Source organism: Eretmochelys imbricata, chromosome 12 (assembly GCF_965152235.1).
Source record: "Eretmochelys imbricata isolate rEreImb1 chromosome 12, rEreImb1.hap1, whole genome shotgun sequence".
NCBI classification, from domain to species: Eukaryota; Metazoa; Chordata; order Testudines; family Cheloniidae; genus Eretmochelys; species Eretmochelys imbricata.
Window position 1 is genome coordinate 39,502,146 of NC_135583.1, and position 19,708 is coordinate 39,521,853.

Sequence of the window (19,708 nt, forward strand, 5' to 3'; positions counted from 1 at the left end):
AGATGTCCACAGCACTTTGCTTCCTGGTGCTGAACTGCTGGAGTTCAGTGAATGATGGGCTAAGCCTGGGGGCTCTTGGCACCCTGTTCCCCGGGTAAATTCAGAGCATCATTATCTCCATTTCCAGGGGGGAAACTGAGGCACAGAGCAGGGCTGGACCCAAGCACACTGTGGCTGGGGGGCGGGAATTGTCATCCGAGGCAGAATTAGCACTCGGGAGCTCCCGTGTCCTACTCAGCTGCTTACACTACTCTCTCAACATGGGCTTTGGCTGCAATCCAACCCAGCTGCACTGATCTCCCCAACATGGCATCGAGTGGATTATCCGTTCGGCTGTGGATGGTCAATGAGTTATTTCTGGTGGGCTGGGGAACCATGAGGAGACTGGGTTTGTGCTGCCTGCTTTTGACGAGGTGGGTTGCATTTAATATTTGCCCTGTGCCCCGATGCTGCGGAGATGGGCGCCTCACAGGTCATCCAGAGCTCCCTCTGGAGTCATCCCATTGACTAGGATGGGATTCCTCATGCGCACCAGCGCGGGGAAGGGGTTCGAAACCTGGCCCTGAGTGAGCATTCCCGAGGCTCAGCACGGAGCCTCCGGAGACAGAGACAGAAAGGGCCATCTCTCAGCTCTGTCTTTCTTCTCCTTCCCAGGCTCTGGGATCCCCACCGCTCCTCCGCAGCTGCACAGGGTCTGTCCCACTGGCTGATGACGCTGGGAACGTGCATCGGTCAGGACACAGAGCAGCGACGCATCAGCCAATGCACGGGGGAGCAGGGCTGGGAGTAAGCAGGGGTCATTTTCACACAGTCCCTTTTCTGAGCCCAGCCACGCTATGGAGAGAATTGGTGCTGTGGGCCAGGGAGGGTAAGTGAAGGCAGAGAGTAGCCTAAATGATGGGTGCAGCCAAAACAGCGGACCTTCCCTAACAGGGGAAATCAATCAGTACGTGTCAGTAAGATTCTGGGTCAGGAGGGCCCTGATTCTGTGCTTCAGGCCCTGGGACATGGGGCTCTGGTAGGAAATAGATTGGGTAGTTGCAACCCAACCCCTTGCCACTCTGCTTTTGGAAGTGTGGAGGGGCGAGAGGGATCATGTGAAGGACTGCTCCTCCTTCTGCCCGATGGCCGCATTCCTGCCCACATCAGTCCCTGGGAACCAGGCCTGGCATGGAAAACTGAGCTCCACACGTTTCCTGCTTTATTTATAAATACCAGCCTGAGTGACAGCACAGAGCCAAACAGCAGCTGAGAGCCTCCCGTGGCAGATGGGAACCAACAGAAGTCCCGGCACGTCCAGGGAGCTGTCATCTGCAGAGGCTTGGGAGGTTTAAAGGAGACGTTGGGTTTGTAATGCAGGCAGGCGGGGACATCTGTGCGGGTTGAGGGGGGTGCAGCTGTGAATGCAGGTGGTATGTTAGCATGCTTGCACATGGGTACGGCCATGGGCCAGGTGATGAGTCTCTTGCTCACACTGGAGTATCTCACTCCTCAGCTAGTGCCACTGAAATCACTGGTGTAAGATGATACTCGGTGGGGAAAAGGGTATAGGAATCTGTCCCTAAGTGTACATCAGTGTGAGTGTGCAAATGTGTACATACTCTGTGAGTGTCAGTCCATCTGCATGTGAGCACGCATACATACATCTAAACTGCCTGCCGCCCTAAACAGATCTCCCCGCTCTCCTTGGCTTCTACTCCAGGGAACAGACCCGTGAGGCCATTCAAGCACTCATCATCCTTTGCCGTGAATCGCTGGGCAAGCCTCCCCCCGTGTGGGAGAGCATCAGATGTGACCGAGTCCTTGTGCCAGCCAGCAGCAGAGACAGGACAGCTACACACACTGATTAGCACAAGCGGCCAAATTCAGCCTGGCTAGCGCCCGGCACCGCCCTAGCGCCCCCCCACTGAAGTCGAGGGGATTGCGTGGCGGGTAACTGCATGGCTCACATGTGCGTGTGTTCCTGTGTGCACGTGTACAGTGCATGTACCATGTCAGGGGATGTCAGCGCACATGCCTGCGTAATGGTATGCATGGCGGGACGGCCATCACGCCCTCTTCCCCCTTTCTTGACACACACGTTCTCAAGACTAGATGGTCACAATGGTTCCCTCTGGCCTTGGAATCTAGGAATTCCTCCAGAACCCACGGCACTGTGAGGGGAACAAACATTTGTTCGTTTCCGAAGCCTTCGTGGTCAAGCACCAAAGAATTCCAGATTTTCTTTTCAAAATAAAAACACTGCAGGGGGGCTGCGTCCCTCCGCTGGAGGGCGGACTTTCCCAGCGGCACCGCTGGCTCTTGCAAACAGGTTGCTGATAGAACCCGGAACTCTTTATACACATTAGGACCAACCCAACACGTTCAGAAGTGGCCTCTGACGCTGGATGCTGCGGTAGCTACGTCCCCTGGACTGGGCACCCTGCAGCGTGGCCACCCGCAGTGGATGTCGGTGAAAGGCCTTGCCCGTATGCGGGCACTAAGTCACCTTGTTATGAGCCGCTGTGAGTTGCAAGGATGGCGTCTGGGTCCATTGTGCCACCATCTGAACCCACAACGACAGTCTCTGTCAACCCGGCATGTCTGCTACAGCAGCAGCCCCCACTGGGGCTTCTGTCTGTCTGAGCTGCCCCCACATCTGCCTGGCTGCACATTTTGCTGAGTTCTCTAAGCTAGGCATTCGGAGCTTACCCACTCACTGCGGTGGGCCCGTGAGCCCTTCCAGAGCCTCCGGTTCCTGCGAAGATCTCACCCCCTGGGCTGGCTGGGGTGAGACCAGCCCGTCTGCACCCACCAGAGCTAGTGGCTGCCCTGCACGCCACAAACAGGTGCCCTCGCTGAGTTAGCAGGCATGGCCTTGGGCATTCCCATGCAGTCTGAATTAAACCTAGTAACGTTCAACCCGAGGAGAGTCCAGAAAAAATTCTAAGATGTGGCTGAATGGATTATAATAATCTCCACGGCATTTCAGCAATATTGCACCCCTGCTCTGCCCTGGAATATGACCCCACCTCAGTTAATGAAACTCCACTTAATCAGCGCCCTGGTTAGCCACACGTTAGCGGGGAGAAGATGCCAGGCAGTAGTCCCATCTGCGTGCGCCAGGGTTTCTCAAGTCCACTGGCAACTTCGCCCTTTTCCCAGAGGTCCCTCTAGAAGACCTCTAGATAAATGGTGCTGTAGTGAACACACCGAATAGAGAGGTCACTGGCTGTGTGAGGGGATAATGTGACACACATGTCAATCCTCTGAAGGCTGAATGCAGCTGCCTCTTGAATCACCTGCAGTGTTTCTTTCTGGTAGGTGGCTACACTAGTTGTTTCCAGCTCTGCCTTTGGTTGAGGATCCTGCGCATTCCTGCCCACATTCGCTTATTCCTCTGCCGTGTCCTTATTTCTAATACGTGCCCAAATCCTGACACTGAACGTGGGGGAACCACCAATACGCGGGTTAGGTACAAACAAGCTTTCCCACAATTTATCGCCAAGAGGAAAATTTCCATGAAACTAAACAAACTTGAGTGGAAACAAAGGCAGTTTTTTTAAAAGTAATAAACATTTCCTTGATGTGTTTGCAACCCAAAGAGATGAGAACTAGAAAATGAAACTGACCAGAAAGTATAATGGAAGAGAAACTGACTAAGTTTAGATATTTTTAGAGTCTAAGCTGAGAAATACAACAAGTGAGAAAACAGCCCGAACAGGGCAGGATGTATTAGTCTTTTAGATGCCCTGTGGTTTTACTAACCTTAGGTGTTAGCGGTAATATCAGAAAGGAAGGCTGGGATGGAGCCTATGGGAGTCTGGCACTCTATCCAATGGGATATGGGCACGTCAGTCCCCTGAGAATCCCAATTTACATTTGTTTTTGAAAAGTTACCATTGTCCCTCTGACCATGGTTTAAGGACCTCATCCACGCATGCCCATTCTGACCTGTTATAGTATCGAATCCAGATCCTTTCTCCCGCAAGTTTTCCCCAGATTTGGCCCAGCACCCGGTTACCAGGTATGGCTGAGTTTCTGCACTGGAGCATGGAAGATTTTGTGAGCTAAAATGCAGGAGGAGACTGGGGGGCGAGCGGGGGGGGGGGGAGGGGGGAAGGGGGCTGTGTGGAGGAGTCCATGCCGTTCTGAATGCTGTCAGTCCCCCCTCCCCAGGGCAGTTATAAATGTGGCAATGATTCTCTGACATGACTCAAACTCTGCTGGAATTTTTTTTTCTTTTGGATAATTTGTCCCAGCCGCTTGGGGCTGAGTCTGTTTTCCGACATCTGGTTTTCATTAGGTCTGTGCAACCCAGATGAATAAGTAATAATATAAAAATAAAAGGATTAGTATTTTCTCCTTCGTTGGTCCGACCGGACCCTCCCCCACTTCACCTTCTGATGGGAATCAGATGTCGAATCCAGATATCTCCCCATACACCCCATGGGGACCTAACGCCCTCGATTTGTTACACCCCGGCATTTAACCCTCCATGAACGCCTGGTGCCTGCTGGGGTAGAAGCAACATACCAGCCCTCCCAAATGCCTCCAGGTTTACCACCATAATTGTGGCAGCATCCCAGAAGCTACTGTCTAATAAAACTCAGACGGTCTTTTTTATTCACGCACGCCCAGGCGTTCGGCCTGGCGCCACTGAGCCCCACGGGCGAGCTCTGGGCCCAGGCTTCTCTGTGCAGGGCTGGAAGCGGCCAGTATGGGCCGGTTTGTACCCCGGTTTGTGCCGCAGACTCCCAGATCACCCCCCCGCCCCGATCTCTCAGTCTGCTCTCCCCCCTGTTAAAAGCTATTGGGAACGGAGGCTGGTTCTCATCTGGTCTCTGTCACTCTCTTTAGCGGCTGACAGAGCTTGCTGGGCCTGGTTCTCCACTGCCCTGCGCCCGGCGAGTCACGGACCCGGGCAAAGTGCGGGTGACACGCTCCCGAATCACAACGGCAGCATTTTGCACACTCTTGGCACTAGCAGCATAAATAACTGCTCGGGGCAGTGGTGGATCGGGGCTTCCTATGTCCAGCTGGAGGGGACTGCCATGCTGGCCTCTGTTGTCCTTGGGCCCCATGCTAACGCCTCCCAGCTCTGCAGCGTGTCCCCTGGAAACAGAGGGGAGTACTCAGGGGTGGGGCTCTGTGGGGGCTGGGGAGGGTGGGGAAACGAGGAGCTGCTCTCCATGGCATTGCCCCCTCCCAGGGTGGTAAGTGGTGGTCTGCACCCACTTCAAAGCAGCAGCAAAGCTGGCCCCTCCGTGCCTGCAAGGGGCTTCGGCACAGACACGGGCCCCCTGCTCCCACAGGGCGGGTGGGCGGAGACGGGCCAGGCCTGGTGGGGAGTGGGAGTGAAGGAGCTGTGTGTGCAGGAACGGGGGCTCATGCACCCCGCACCCCACCAGGCCTTGACTGCATTCACCCTCCCTCTTGGTGACAGCAACCCCCTGAGCCAGAAGAGTGGGCCACTCAAGGCATCTCCCCTGCCCCAGAGCTGAAGAGGCTAATGCTCCAGTGCTCCCACCTCCTGGGAGTGCCAGAGGCCACCTCTTGAAATGGGGCTAGTCTCCCGCAGGCCAGCACCCCAGGGAACCAGGAGGCACCAGATGCATGACGGCTCTGCGATGGATTGGCACCTGCCTTCGCTCTCTCTTGGCTGGGGACCCTTGTTCCTCTCGCAGGCTCCCAGCATGGGGACAGATAATGAAACGCACTCCCCAATTCTAGGCATGCAGAGCAGCTGGCCGGGAGCACATGCCGTGCACCACGTCCCAGTCCCAGCAGTGTCACCCAGCGACTTCCAAAGAGCTGCCGCTCCTCGTCCTCATCCCGTGCAAGGACAGAATGGAGAGGAAGACTGAGAATCAGGAGGGAGGGGGTCTCTCCCTGCCTTGGCCACAGGCTTCCTGCATAGCAAGTCACTTCACCTCTCTGAACCTCTGTTTCCCCATCTGTGAAATGGGCATAAGAATGCCCTACGTAAGCTCTAAGTCTGATGATGATCTGTGTCATCCCTCAGAACCTGCACCATGGGCTAAGCCCCAGGCTGGCCACCTCCCTGGGTTCCCCCAGGAGTCTTTGGAAGCAACTGTGCCATGTTTCTGCTCCTCCTGGCATCCCAGTTCTGCTCAGCTGCAGAGAGCAGGGTCAGGCAGAATCTTTGCTTATCAGCGATCCAAAGGCCTGGAGCAGAATGGGACTGAGCAAAGCGGCTCTGGTTTTATGGCTGCCTCCCTTTGATGGGCTCTGGGGCAGGAACTGGGAAGGCATGGGAGCCGGGGCGGGAGACAGCATGGAACGCGCTCTTCTTGATTCAGACTGGAACCCGGGATAGCATTCAGAAAGCCCAGTCTTCCTGCGAGCCTCCCCTCGGGTCCGGGCAGTACTTCCCGAGTGAGGAAAGAGTTAAAAGGGAATTAAAATAACAGCATCTTTCATGCTCTCCAAATGGCTACAAATGAAATCCAGATGCTGGAGGCGACGTCTCCCGAAGCCGGGCTGCCTCCTAAATAAAGGAAAGCATTCCTGCTCCTCAGCTGCTGGTGCCACCGGGGCCAAGAACAACTCCCCGATAAGATCGCGAGGGACAGAGCCGCTCCATCTGGACTGTGTTAGGGAAGCACTCAGTGCCAGCGGCAAAGTGGGGACGAACTGCAGAGCAGTCACATGTGAAAGGATCGAGGGGGAGACGGTTCACACACACACACACACACACAATGGGGAGCTGGGAGCCTGAGATCTGCTCTTTGGCTGCACCCCCCACGCCAGTTTCTCACCCATTTTGGGGGGAAATTGACACGGATTGGGTTTTTTTTCTTGTTTTTTTTAAAGCAGGAAATTAACGCTCCTCCCTCCTCGCAGTCTCCAGACCCAGGTGGGCAGAGGCTTGGGGAATGAAGGGCTGGCGTCTCTGCAGCCTGCCCGGCCTGTGCCTCTCCACGCCGTGGTCATGGCTGTGGCTGCCCAAGGGACCCGCCACATTGCAAGCTGTTCTGAGAAACCTCCCGGCAGCCAGAGGCTAGGGCCAGGCCCAGGGCCGGGCAGGTCTGGAGCAGCCCACTTTCCCAGAAATGGGCGTGGATTGTTCCTGCCGTGCTGGGCCCCGGCAGCCCTGCCTCATGGCAGAAGCGAGAGCCCCGGCCACGGGAAACCACGTGTCTGATTCTGCTCTCCCTTAGGCCGCAGTGACTCCTGATTTACACCTTCCGACGCAAAGTCAGAATCAGGCCCAAAACAGCCACAGATCTGCCCAGATTGGGAAGAAGGCCACAAACGCAGAGCCTGGGAGAGCTCTGCAGACGACGTGGCCACGGCAAGCCGATAACTGTGAGCCATGCTGGAGTAACCGTTGCGTTCCACCCACGAAGGGCCAGATTGGGGGGGGGGGGGAGGCAGGACTGCGACTTGAAGCCACAGGTTTTACTATTAGTGTCAATTGTACACTGAGCAGTCCAAAGAAAGTGCAAGAAAGAGGAAGTTCAAGCAGGGATGGAGCCATTTTCCCTTCTTTGGCTCCTCAGGGGGTTCGTTATACCCATCAGCCACCCTTAGATGCCAGTCGTGGGCATGCGAGTAGCTCAAGGGAGGGTGTAAGTTAGTGGAACGGGGTCTAAGCTAGTGTCACGGGAATCTAATGTAAGACATCACCTCTGAATTGGGCCCAGAGAGTCACTGGTCTGAGGGACGCCTCTTAGTGCACTAGGAAAACCAAACCAAACCAAACTGCACCCCCTGCCTAAAAAATGGACCCCAAATCCTAATTATTATACCCTTCCCTGCCTAGGGAGCAGAGAGTGCTTTACAAACAGAGAGTCTTACCAGCCCCTCTGCAGCAAATATCATTGTCCCCATTTCACAGGAGATAAAACCGACCCACAGAAAAGTGGAATGACTTGCCCAAGGTCTCAGACTGAGCAAGTGACAGGAATTGAACCCAGGAGTCCTGGCTCTCCATCTCCTGCTGTAGCCATGAGAGAAAACTTCCCCAGCACTGGGCCTGGAACCTAAGCGTCCTGGCTCCCAGACAACAGCCCTAAGTGCTAGACTGCACATCATGTTTGAATCACTGAGAGCTTTCCTCCCATCCCCTAATAAACCTTTCAGATATTTGCTGGTGGGGGAGCACCCGGCCAGGTGAGCTCCAGTCTACGCTCCACCTGTCACTGCAAACCCTGTTGGAAGGTGGATTTGTCTTGCCTCCATGGGCGGAAATAAAGTATCGTAACCACATTAGAGACCCCAGTTTAACCCTGGCTCGATCCCTAGGCCAAAACGTGCTTAGAATATGGGCTGCTTTCGTCCACACAGGCAGGTATGAACCACGCGCTAACTCTTGGCCACAATCTTGGGTATTTTAGCACAATCCTCTCTTTAAAAAAGTGTCCGTCCCCCTTGTCCTGCCCCAGCAGAGCCCAGCCTGCCCCTGGGGGGGCGATGGAGTGAGGGGCTCATCCCACCAAAGAATGGCCCCCAGGGAGCAGCTGCCTTGGGTGGGTGATGGAGGCCGACGTAACCTGCCCTCCGTGGTGGAGGAATACGGTGACTAGGGCCAGGTGTGTAGAGGGGTTTAAAAGGAAAAAAAGTGTAACTCAGAGGAGTCTCAGGGAACGTGAGGGGGTCACTCTGTCACTGACCTCCCCTTGCAATGACAGCTCAGGCAGGCAGCCGAGGAGTTCAAGGCAAAGTGAGACACATTATCAGCAACGGCTCTTTCTGGCCTGACGCAAGGGATCTGAGCAGTGCTAACAACCAACCTGGATCCCCACAAAGCTCCGGCAATGGGGGGAAAACAAACCAAACAATCTCCTTGAAATGGGGATTTCAGAGCCCAAGAGCCCTCAGGAAAGTCTAACAATCCCGGCCCAGGGCACAACGGGAGCAATTCAGTATGCGCTGAAATGGAAAATCGCTCCATTATGGAGAAAGCCCCGCTCCTCCCAGCCCCACTTCGGCACCCGGGGCCAGGGTGTCCTGGGATCAGTTTAGGACTCAAGTCCACACACCTGAGACCGGCAGAGTCTGCATGCAGCTGGGCTCTCAGCCATCTGGTCTCCACCGGCAACTTGCCAAACCTTCTCTCCACTATTAGTCAAATGTTTTACGAGCACATTTCTTATCTGCTCTGGGACATGACTCCAGGGGGACAACCAGGGCAGAACCCTTCTTCTCAGGGGTCTCAGCTCTGACCCTGCCTTCCTGACAACAGAACCACATGTAAATGGGCTGGTGACCCTGCTGTGCAATACCATGGCTCTCTTCCCCGTGTTGAGAAGGAGAAAGAAACGTGATCACCAAGTGAGGGATGCAGGATTTCACATCAGGACTGCGCTCCCTAGCTAGGTGTCTAAGGTCTGTCACCACCGTGGCACCTGAGCCTCTCCCAAAGCAAACAAACTCTGAAATCTCCCTTCTCCCAGCCCTGCCGGCAGGAACAAGCCTACCATTATCGCTGGGATTTTAAAATGACATGTGAGGATGCCGATGTGGTTGAGAGAGAAAAAGTGATGCTTAGATACCAAGGTGAGGGGCACCTTGGCTTAGACAGATCAGTAACACATCCTGTGAACTCTTTGGGGCAGAAACTGACCTACCGAGTATCTGTATATGATTAGCACAACAGTGCTTCTTTTCTTTAGAGTTCTCCTAGACACTACTGTAATACAAATAGATAGATAGATAGATAGATAGATAGATAGATAGATAGAGGGGGTATATTGGGATGGATAGATAGAGGGGGTGTATGGGAATGGATAGATGATAGACAGACAGACACACAACGGTTCTCTGAATACTAGGCTATGTCCTCACTGCAGGGTTAACGGGCGGTATCTACACTCACATCAGCCTGGCCCGAGTAAGAGTGGTGAAATCACACTGGAGTTGCCGTGTCCACACGGGCACTGCACTCACTTGTGGGTGATGCTGAAACTTCGGGGGACCTACCGCATGGTCCTTGGTGCTGCACTAAGCCGAGCCGCTCTGTGAATTCCTCCCCAGCGAGCTGTGGGGGGAATCATCTGTCCTTTCCGGGCACAGGGAGGGAATTGTGGAAAGGGGCGAGGGGAGCAGCTGCACTCGAGTAGCGCTGGCCTGCGTCCACACTGCAGAGTGTCTGCATTAGCAGGTGACGCTCTGCGCTCCCAGGGGTGGTAGCCTGTGTCCCTCTCCGGCCAGCACTGCTTTTGGGGGATGTTGGTGGCTGGGACTCAAGGTCGGGGCCACGGGGATAACGTGACCGTGTATTCTAGCCGCAGTCAGCAGCAGTGCAATGCCCCTAGCACAGCCAGCCTTGGGCAGCCTTCCCACCGCAGGCTTTCCTGACAGCGGCAGGGACACCTGAACCCCGCTCCTGCCAGAACAGCTGCACCACGAGTGGAGTCGAGTCGCAGAGCCTGTCTGACAGCAGCTGCTGGAAGTGCAGAGGAGAATGAGCCGAGCTATAGCCCCGGGGCAGGACCGCAGCAGGATTCCCCTCAGGCCCAGACGGCCAGGTTTAGCATAGACAGTGATGCAGGGCCAGCTCCTGCCATGCTTCCTCGGGCAACGCTCTCTGCAGCCCGTCCTGGGACTGCTTGTGAGCTGAGGGTGATTTCTGCCTGGCTCAGGACAGCAGGACTTGGGGAATGTAAGGCATCCCCCAGCAGGTTCCAGTCTTGACCCACAGAACAGTTCCTTCTCGAGCTTGAGGAGTGGCTGGGGGGGCTTTCGCCGCCTCACCCTACTAATGAGGTGCTTAGCTACATGCTGCCCTCCCCTTCCCCGGCCCACACGGTGTCACTAAGCGAGAGTGACCTGGTCCCGTTCCCTCGGCCTTTGCACGGCCAGCTCTCTGCTCTGTGCTGGGCGGGGGCGGGCCCCTGATGAGCCAAGCTCAGGGTTGGAGCAGAAAGAAACGAGACTGATGCAGTCTGGGGTCAGAAGAAAAGCAAACGGCTAACGAGCTGAGGACACAAAGGCTCGTTAATGAAGCATGCAGCACAACCCGGAACCCAACTGTCCCCGCAGTGTTAGGTCCAGAGCCTTTCCCAGCCCCGTTCTCCAGAGTCGTCTCCTTCTCTTCATGCCCTCCAGAGCGATACCCAGGTCCCCTCAGCGGCTTCGACAGGGGCCACGTGGCTATCCCACAGCCATGCTCTGAGCCGATGCCTTGGGGTTTTTTGCCATGACAACATCGTGCCGCTCACCTGAAGTGGCACATTTTGGGGAGCCCAGCGGGCGAGGCCAGGGGAGCAGGTGCAGTTGCTTTCAGTTTGTTCTAAGCCTGTGTCAGCACAAATGACGCCTTTTGAAAGCAAAGCAAATCAATGAAACTCCCACGCATCATGTAAATGAAACCTGGCTTTCGCCGCTCCCATGCTTTCGAAATGGGGACTTTTGCTGCAGATAACACACGCTACTGGAAAGTCGGGAACCAGATGTGCTCGTAGGCTGACATAGAGCAATGACAGAAGGGCTCTGGAACAGCTCATGTGCGGAAATCTCCCCTCTGCACCCCGCTCCCTCCCGAGTTCACTCTCACTGCATCCCCAGACCCAAGGACAGTGATGGAAAGTGCCCTTCACTGCTACCACCACCGGGCAAACCCTGTCTGTGCCATTACAGCCTCCTGGAAGAGAGCAATTCGGGCTGTCACGTTTATCGACTCAAATTCTCACCAGCCAAGACCTGGGCCTTGGCGGTACCTGACTAGGCCGCCAAAGGAGGCTACTGGGGTAACCTGGAGATCATAGGGACCCCCTTACCTGGGGCGGTCTGTGCTTTTCACCCTTCGCAGCTCAGAGCTTCCTGTGTCTGGCTGAGCTCAATATGAGGAGACTCTGCCTTCCAGCTAGGCCCCTTCCTGCTCCCTGTGGCTATCTTAGGGCCCGCTGCTGGGAGGTGCCAGGTGCCCACGGTGGAGCGGTGGGCCTAGGTGTCTCACCAGCATCTCAGCATCTCACCAGTCCAGACACGTGGTGCCCGGGCGCAAGGAGAACATGGAACAAGATGTCACTCTGTGCCTCAGAGCGGGACAGGCGGGTCCTTGATTCCAGGCTTGGCCACATGAGAAAATGGCACCGGTATCCTCTGAGTCAGCTTTTAAACTGATCCAGTGAAGCCGGTGCCAAAGGCGACATTTGGCTTCTTTTGGTTTAGTGACACTGGTCCTGACTGACTGGAGTGAACTGCAGCAAGCCTTCTACTGAACTAGCTCTGTTCACACTACCCTTTGCACTGGTCTGCCTGGATCAGGTTAAATTCACACCTCCCTTTATCCATGTGCTGCTGTCTCAGGTGGATGAGCCCTCAGAGATGGAACAGCCCGGCTAGGTCCTCTGCAGCCCGTTGGTGCAGGGCAGGACTGGTCTGTTTTCCAGTCTGCTTTCAGAAGTCCTCACTGGCAGGGCTTCTGTCCCTTCCCTACAGCTCTCTAGATTCCCTGCCAGGCTCAACTCAAGGGTGTCTAGTCCTCACTGGTCCTTCCCCAGCCTTCCAGGCGGGTACTGCTTTGCCAGCCATGGCTGCCAGCGGTGCCCCTAAAAGGCCTGTAAGCCATCGTCTAGATCAGTGCGGTGAGGGAGTCAGCTGAGCCCCTCCTGCTTGTTAATCTCTTGACCATTTTAAGCAGAGAAGCAACTGGTGGCCGTTTTGTCCTGTGGTTAGAACACGGCGCTGTGAGGCTATAAGCCCAGCTGAGCCCCCAGCTCACCCAACACATGACCTCTGGCAAGTGCCATGTCTCTTGTCCTTGTTGAACCTCATCAGATGTCTTTTGGCTCAATCCTCCAATTTGTCTAGGTCACTCTGGACCCTATCCTGACCCTCCAACATATCTACCTCTCCCCCCAGCTTAGTGTCATTGTGAACTTGCTGAGGGTGCAGTCCACACCATCATCCAGATCATTAATGAAGATGTTGAACAAAAGCGGCCCCAGGACCGACCCCTGGGGCACTCCGCTTGATACCGGCTGCCAGCTAGACATGGAGCTGTTGATCACTACCCGTTGAGTCCGACAACCTAGCCAGCTTTCTATCCACCTTATAGTCCATTCATCCAGCCCATACTTCTTTAACTTGCTGGCAAGAATGCTGTGGGAAACCGTATCAAAAGCTTTGCTAAAGTCAAGGAATATCATGTCCACCGCTTTCCCCTCATCCACAGAGCCAGTTACTTCATCATAGAAGGCAATCAGATTGGTCAGGCATGACTCAAGTTGATCTTTTCCAGAAAGTTCCTTCTGCAAAGGCCCAGAGCCAGGTCTAGATCCTGCCCAGGGCCAGGGGAGACCTCGGAGCACCACGTCCACCCCAGACACCGCAGAGGTGAGCGCAAGCACTGAAGGGGTCCAATCCACATCCCCCTGAAACCAGGCCCAATCTGAAAAGCGAGGGTTATTGCCCTAAGGTTCCTGCAGGCAGAGCCTTCGCAGCTGCCCCACCAGCATGAGCAGCCCCATCACCTGGCGCTCTCCAGCCAGGGCCATCGCTCTGACAAAACGTTCTCGTTACAGTGGGTTGTCCTTGAGCTGGCAGGTCCTAGCAGATCCCCACGCAGCCAGGCCTGCCCTTGGAGAATTAGGCATCTCCTTTCACAATTGTACTCCACGACTTTGGTCTCCCTGCGGCTAGACACACGAACACCCATGGCTAATCTGGTAACGGGGATGAAACGAGACCGCCTTTGTTCCATCGCGAGACAGATGGAGCAGCCTCCTCCCACCATGCCTCCGCGGAGGAGGGCTCCACCCGCTGGGTGCGCTCGGGAACGCGAGTCATTTCGCCATGAGACAACAGAACTCCAGAACCACCAGGTCCAGGAGTTTGCATCTCACTTTGCCAGATTTATTTAATATTAACTATGGAGCCTTGATTAAATCAGTTTTGCAAGGATTACATGGACTCACTTTCTTCTAGTCTGCTAATTCCAGAGGTCCCATTCCTCCTTGTTTCCTCATTGTCTTCCGACAAATAACCCTCAGTAACTAAGTGTGTTAGAGATGGGCCAGACTATGAACCCAAACGCCTCCAAGGGGGATCCAATCCAAATTTTACAGTCGGACCCGCTTCAGACTGATGCACTCCTATGGGGATAAATGTAAGTCAAAAACCCAACAGCCCCTGGAGAGACCTAGCGACCAGTGAACTGGACTGAGAGCCAGGAGATCTGGGTCTATTCCCAGTCTGCCAATAACCCCCTCTCACCTTTCATGTGTCTTGTCTATTTAGATGGTGAGCTCTCTGGGGGAATCTCACTGTGTCTTTGTACAGGGGCCCTGATCTCAGTCTGGTGCCTCTAAGGCGACGGTAACACAAATAACTAATAACCACACCCTCATTCTCTGCCATCAATTCAGCAGTATCAGCTAGCGTCCTGGCTGTTGCTTTCCAGTGAGAAGCCAGTTTGGGAGAAAAGGAAATCATTTTAATTCTTTTTTTTTTAAAAAAAATCCCTGTTTTACAAGCCTTCATTCGCTATTGTTTATGTAAACAGGTAAATTGTTTCGTATCTCAATTAAAAACATCTGCCACATAAATGAATACCAATTAACTCCTCCTGTTTTTAATTACTCTGTTAATTACACACAGGCAGCAGAAAGGATGGCATGGGAATAGGGGAAGCGTGATGCACACGCCCTCCCCCCTTCCCCCTCTGCTCCCCTCCCCACCTTGCTCTTGGCAAGGATCCGAAATATGCCCAGATAATGATGGATTAAGGTGGCTGGTGAAAACCATGGCTCGTAGCCAGCTCTGGGGATTTCGGCTCACTTCACAGCCGCTATGTGGAGGCCTCACCTCCCGGCCAGGATCTCGCAGGGAGTGGGTTCACCTTGGAGAGCCATTCCCCTGCTGCACGCACGCTTACCCCCCTACACATGTGTCCCCCTCAACCCGAAGCTGGCCTTGCCCACCAGAGGGCAGTCCAGGGCGGGACGCCCGCCTCCCTTCCCGCCAGCTGGCTCACCACAAGGCTTCCCCAAGCCTGATTAAAAGGGACTTAGCTCCAGCCCCCAGGAGCCCAGTATATGGAGCAGGCGAACCTCGTCAGGTGACTCCCTGGGTGATGAGGACTAAGAGGCAGCATACCTGGGAACGGTAGGCGAGGGGGTGGGAAATGGGATGCCATGTCCAGCTGTGCTGTTGGATTGCACTGGGCGCTCTGAGTTACGCCCCAGATATTGCAAACCCTGGCTGGGTCTCTGCTCCAGGAGGACCCACTGCCCCTGCATGAACACAGGGACTCTGTAGTCAAGGGCCCTCGCGCCCCTATCCGGGAGAGCAAAGAGCATCTGTGAGGGGCAGTGGAATTCCTCTCAGCCCCAGCTCCTGCCTACAGTGAGGCTCACCCTGCCCACGGGGACAGCACACCCACACAGCCAGGGCTAATTGTGGCTTTTAAGCTGCAGCTCCGCATTGCCCATGGCGGGGAGGGTGCAGGAGGTTGCCCCCCTCCTCCCCAGTGCATCAGCCCCACCCTGCGGTCTGAGGCAGAGGGAGCGGCTAGGTAACCATGTTCACTACCCAGGATCGCTCACAATCGAAGTATTGGAGACAAGGAGCAGGCGGGCCGCTGCTGAGAAAGCCCGGAGGAGAATACCTCAGGGTCTATAGTTCAGGCTACGTGATAGTGACCCGCTTCTTGGGGGTCTCAGGAAGAAATCGGCACCTAGGCTGATCCGAGGTCAGGGAGCCGTGTGGAAAGAGGCGCAGAGCAAGACCATGGCGGTGGAAAGGACCCCGAGGCTGGCACAACGGGGGAAGTGTCTCCGTCTTGTTCTTTGCAGTGCTGCTGTCCCAGGAACTGTTTTTAAGGCTTGGAGTGTGGACAGTTCCTCAGCCTGGTAATGGACACTGCCCCGGAGAGAGTCATCCACACAGATGCATCTTCAGCACAGCAACCCTCACAGCCCAACCCTACATGTCGCTGGGCTTAAGATGTTAGACAGTCAAAGCGGGTGGATGATTCCAGCAGGAAACGGATGCAGGGCGGTCACCCAGACATGAAGGCTGAATTATTAAGGGTGGCTGGGACCACAGTGTGCTCTATCGTTACGTTATGCCACGGAGAACAGCGGCTCTGCAGCTCCCCCCGAAATATGCCTCCCACCTCTGCTTTGTCAATGCAAGGGCCTGGGGATAAGGGGCGGGGAAATGAGTGGTAAAGGCATCACACCTGGGAACATCGGCTCTGAGTTTGCCCCAGCAGCAGGGAGATGCTACGATGAGTACAGTCGTGCCGAGAGCGGGCTGGGGTTTCCTCCGACACCCAGAGTGCAGGCCTGTGGAACGGGAGCGGTGTCTCCGCCTGCAAATGTCGTCAGCAGGATGCCTGCAGAGAGAAATCATTGGGCCTTTGCCCCACAGACCTAGAGGTGGTTATGGGGGCAGGGCGCAGGGGACTTGACTTTGCCTGCCCACCTCAACATCTTCATTGTGGACCAAATGCATCCCTGGTGTAATTGCACGAAAGGTGGTGGGGCTGCACCAGGGATACATTTGGCCCCAGGAAAGTGTTTTTTTAGCTGCATGTGGGTGTGAATTCCTCCCAATAGGCCCTTCCTTCTACCACCCTCAAGTGCTTTTGGCTGCGGGGCGTTTATTGCACCGTTCAAACCAAGCCTGCCTGTAATAGAGGCCTACACTCGTATTGCTAAGCGATCCCTCATGCTGCTGGCTGATTTGGACTAGACTCTCCTAATCCTCCTCCCTCTGCATCACCGTTGTGGGAAGCTTTCCAAGCAAGCAGATGGGGCAGCAGAGCAGCCGCAGCGGGGAGCGGGTTTCCTTACAGGACACATTTTACAAGGGAGTATTTTGTGCATTTCAGCCTGGCCTATAAAACCATCTCGGGTCCAACCAGGGGATTGCACACTGGAGCATGTGAGTCTACAAGGTCTTGCAGGGGGGTTCGAGCCAGTTTGGCAGGAATGCGGGGAGCTGAGCAGTTACTCTGTCTCTCACTGACGGATGTAGGAATTGCCTTATCAGTTCAGACCACGGGTCCCTGCTTCAGCAGAAGGTGCAGCAACCCCAGAGTGGACTCATCTGGAGTACTCTGCCCACAAGGGAATTTTGTTCCCAAGCTCCACGGACGCCCAGCACCTCTGACAGCCAGGCCCAACGGGACTTCCCGCTGGACATTCACAAGCAGCTTTCACCAAGCTTGGCCTAAGCGATTGTCCTCGCCACCGGTCCCAGCCACTGGCCCATCCTGTCAGCTGTTACCTGGAAACCGGACTGAGACACTGTGTTACTTCCTAGAGGAACAGGTGGGCAGCTTAGTGCTTAATGATGGAGTCACATGACAAAAGACACACACAACCCCTCATGCTATTTACCAGCTGTCTGGCGCTCCTGGATCTTAAACATACTCACTAAACACTGCGAGTAAACAGAGCAACGGGATCTGGCCGTACATGCCTGGAGCACGGCAGGCCCCCCAAGCATGTTCTGACACGCCTGCTTGGCGGTCATCTGCTGCGGGGGGCAGCAGTTCTTTCGGGGGTTTGGCAAGTAGCATGAGTCCTGACACCAGGTGGCAACACAAAAACCCACCCAGCCTTTGCCCTCTCTCGGGACTGGGGCCCCGTTGTGCCAGGCACTATACAGCCATATACAAAGACCTAGGGCCTGATCCTCCGCCGCTGAAGTCAACAGAAGTTTTGTCATTGCCTTCAGCAGGAGCAGGGTCGGATGCCCGGCTCCTGCCCTACCCAAGAAGACAAGTGACATATGGAGGGTGGGGAGGAACAAGAGCCAATCAGATACAATGATGCACCATTTTTACAGCCATAGATGCACGAAGACAAATTTCTCTTGGTTATTACGAATACACAAAGTGTCAGCTCTCCCCATCTGTTCCTCCAAGCAGCCGTCATAAATCCGCCAATTTTACTACAGGCCTCGCAGCAGAGGGGGGTCACTCCTCCAGCCTTGCTAGAATGCTCTGTTCTTATTTCTATTGTGGCCACATTTTCCAAGGTATTTAGGTGCCTAAAGACCTTTGATCTGGCCCCTAGAGACCCCAGTCCGGGATCAGGGCCCTGTCCGACTAGGCACTATACATACACAATGCCAGAGCCAGTTCCCACCCCGAAGAGCTTGCAGTCTAGGCTGGTAACAGGCTTGACCCTGACTTCAAAGGCCCCACTGAAATCAATAGGAATGTGTTGGCTACATATCCTGGATGGTCGTGGGGAGAGACATTGGCATCATCTCGAACAATTCCCAGCCTCAGCAGAGCAGGGAGCCCAGCGGGAGCGACTGTGAGACACCTGCCACAGTGATGCTAAGAGAGTCTTGGAGGCCACGGAAATGGGAAGCTTCCATGGAGACAGGACTGGAGGGTGACAGAGTTTACATTGCTGCCTCCGAGGCCAAATCCCACTCGCTTGACATGCACCACTGATCGCTACCGGAGCGCTGGCACGAGGCAGGGGTGACCCATGGACTTTCCTTGCAACTGTTGGTTCCCCTCCTCTTGGTTTCTGATCTGCTGGGCTCTGAGAAGCGTCCTCAGTTGTTATGATCAGGATTTATTATCTGTATTACCATAGCGCCTAGGAGAGCTAGTTGTGGGCCAGGACCCACTGGTGCTAGGAGCTGTACAAACACAGAACCAAAGACAGTCTCTTCCCCCATACGTGTCATTCCCGTATCAAGGAGGGATTTGAAGGAAGAGGAGGAGGGAGCTTTGTAGATGTTTATGAGGGGCAGCCTGGGAGAAAGCAGGAAAATGGAACAAGCAGTTGCTGGAGGCTGGTTGAATGGGCCAGCTGGAGGTGGGAGTTGATATTTTGATACCAACTGTGAGATGACAGGTAGGGTGGGGCTAGGCTGGGAAGAGCCTTCAAAGTGAAGACAGGCAGCTTCTGTTTGATGCAACAGAGCAGGGGGAGCCGGTGGAGGGATTAGAAGAGAGGGGTGACATACTCAAAGCCTTGGGCTCGGAGAACAATCTTTGCAGCAGCATTCTGAATGGGTCCGAGCAAGGCAAGGCTGCATTTGTCAAGGCCAGAGAAAAGGATGTTGCAGAAATTGTGATGATGAGACCCTGGATGCCAGTTTGAACTGCATGGGTGGATAGGAAAGGCCGTATGCAGAGATATTCTGCAGAATGAATTGGCGAGATTTAGGTATTGCCTGGGTGGGAAGACCTAGAGAGAGGTCTGAATCAAAGCTGATGCCCAGATGAGGGGCAGGATGGTAGTGTTGTCCCCAGCGATCAAGAAAGGAAGATGGGGGGAGGGAAGTTTAGGAGCTCTGTTTTAGCCATGTTGGACTTGAGCTGACGCTAGACATCCATGCGGAGACGTCGGAGAGACAGGCTGAGATCCTGGTTTGGACAGAAGGAGATGGGTCTGGAGCTGAATAGATCTGTGAGCCATCAGCACAGAAGTGGAGGTTGAATTTGTGTTTGCAGATGAGATACCCCAGAGATACAGTGCAGAGGGACAAGAGGAGGGAACCAGGGACAGAGCCCTGTGAAACCCCTACAGAAAGCTGGAAGAGGGAGGAGGTGGATCCTCTGAAGGACACGCTGAAGGAACGATTAGAGAGGCAGGTGGAGAACCAGGAGAGGCCAGTGTCACAGAAGCCAAGGGAGGACAGGATTTCCAGAAGTAAAGCACGACTGGCTGTGTCGGAGGCAGCTGCCAGGTGAAGGAGGATGCGGCTGGAAAACCGGTACTGGGCTTGGACTCATTAGAGACCTCGGCAAGAGCCGTTTCCGGGGAATGCAAGGGGC

General features: G+C 54.9%; 1 protein-coding gene across 13 annotated transcripts in view; it reads right to left on the reverse strand.

Moving 5' to 3' along the window:
• The window catches only part of CBFA2T3 (CBFA2/RUNX1 partner transcriptional co-repressor 3), a 111,231-nt gene that overhangs the window by 44,035 nt on the left and 47,488 nt on the right, over positions 1 to 19,708 (reverse strand). For 3 of the 13 annotated variants that reach the window (XM_077831550.1, XM_077831552.1, XM_077831551.1), the window contains exon 2: positions 16,136 to 16,291. The exons of 9 other annotated variants lie outside the window; for them this stretch is intronic. In XM_077831550.1, the coding sequence (XP_077687676.1) occupies positions 16,136 to 16,145 (10 nt within the window). In that variant the 5' untranslated portion in view covers positions 16,146 to 16,291. Of the gene's footprint in view, positions 1 to 15,559; positions 18,954 to 19,708 lie in introns of those variants that run through there. One more of the 13 variants, XM_077831554.1, reaches the window with a different exon arrangement.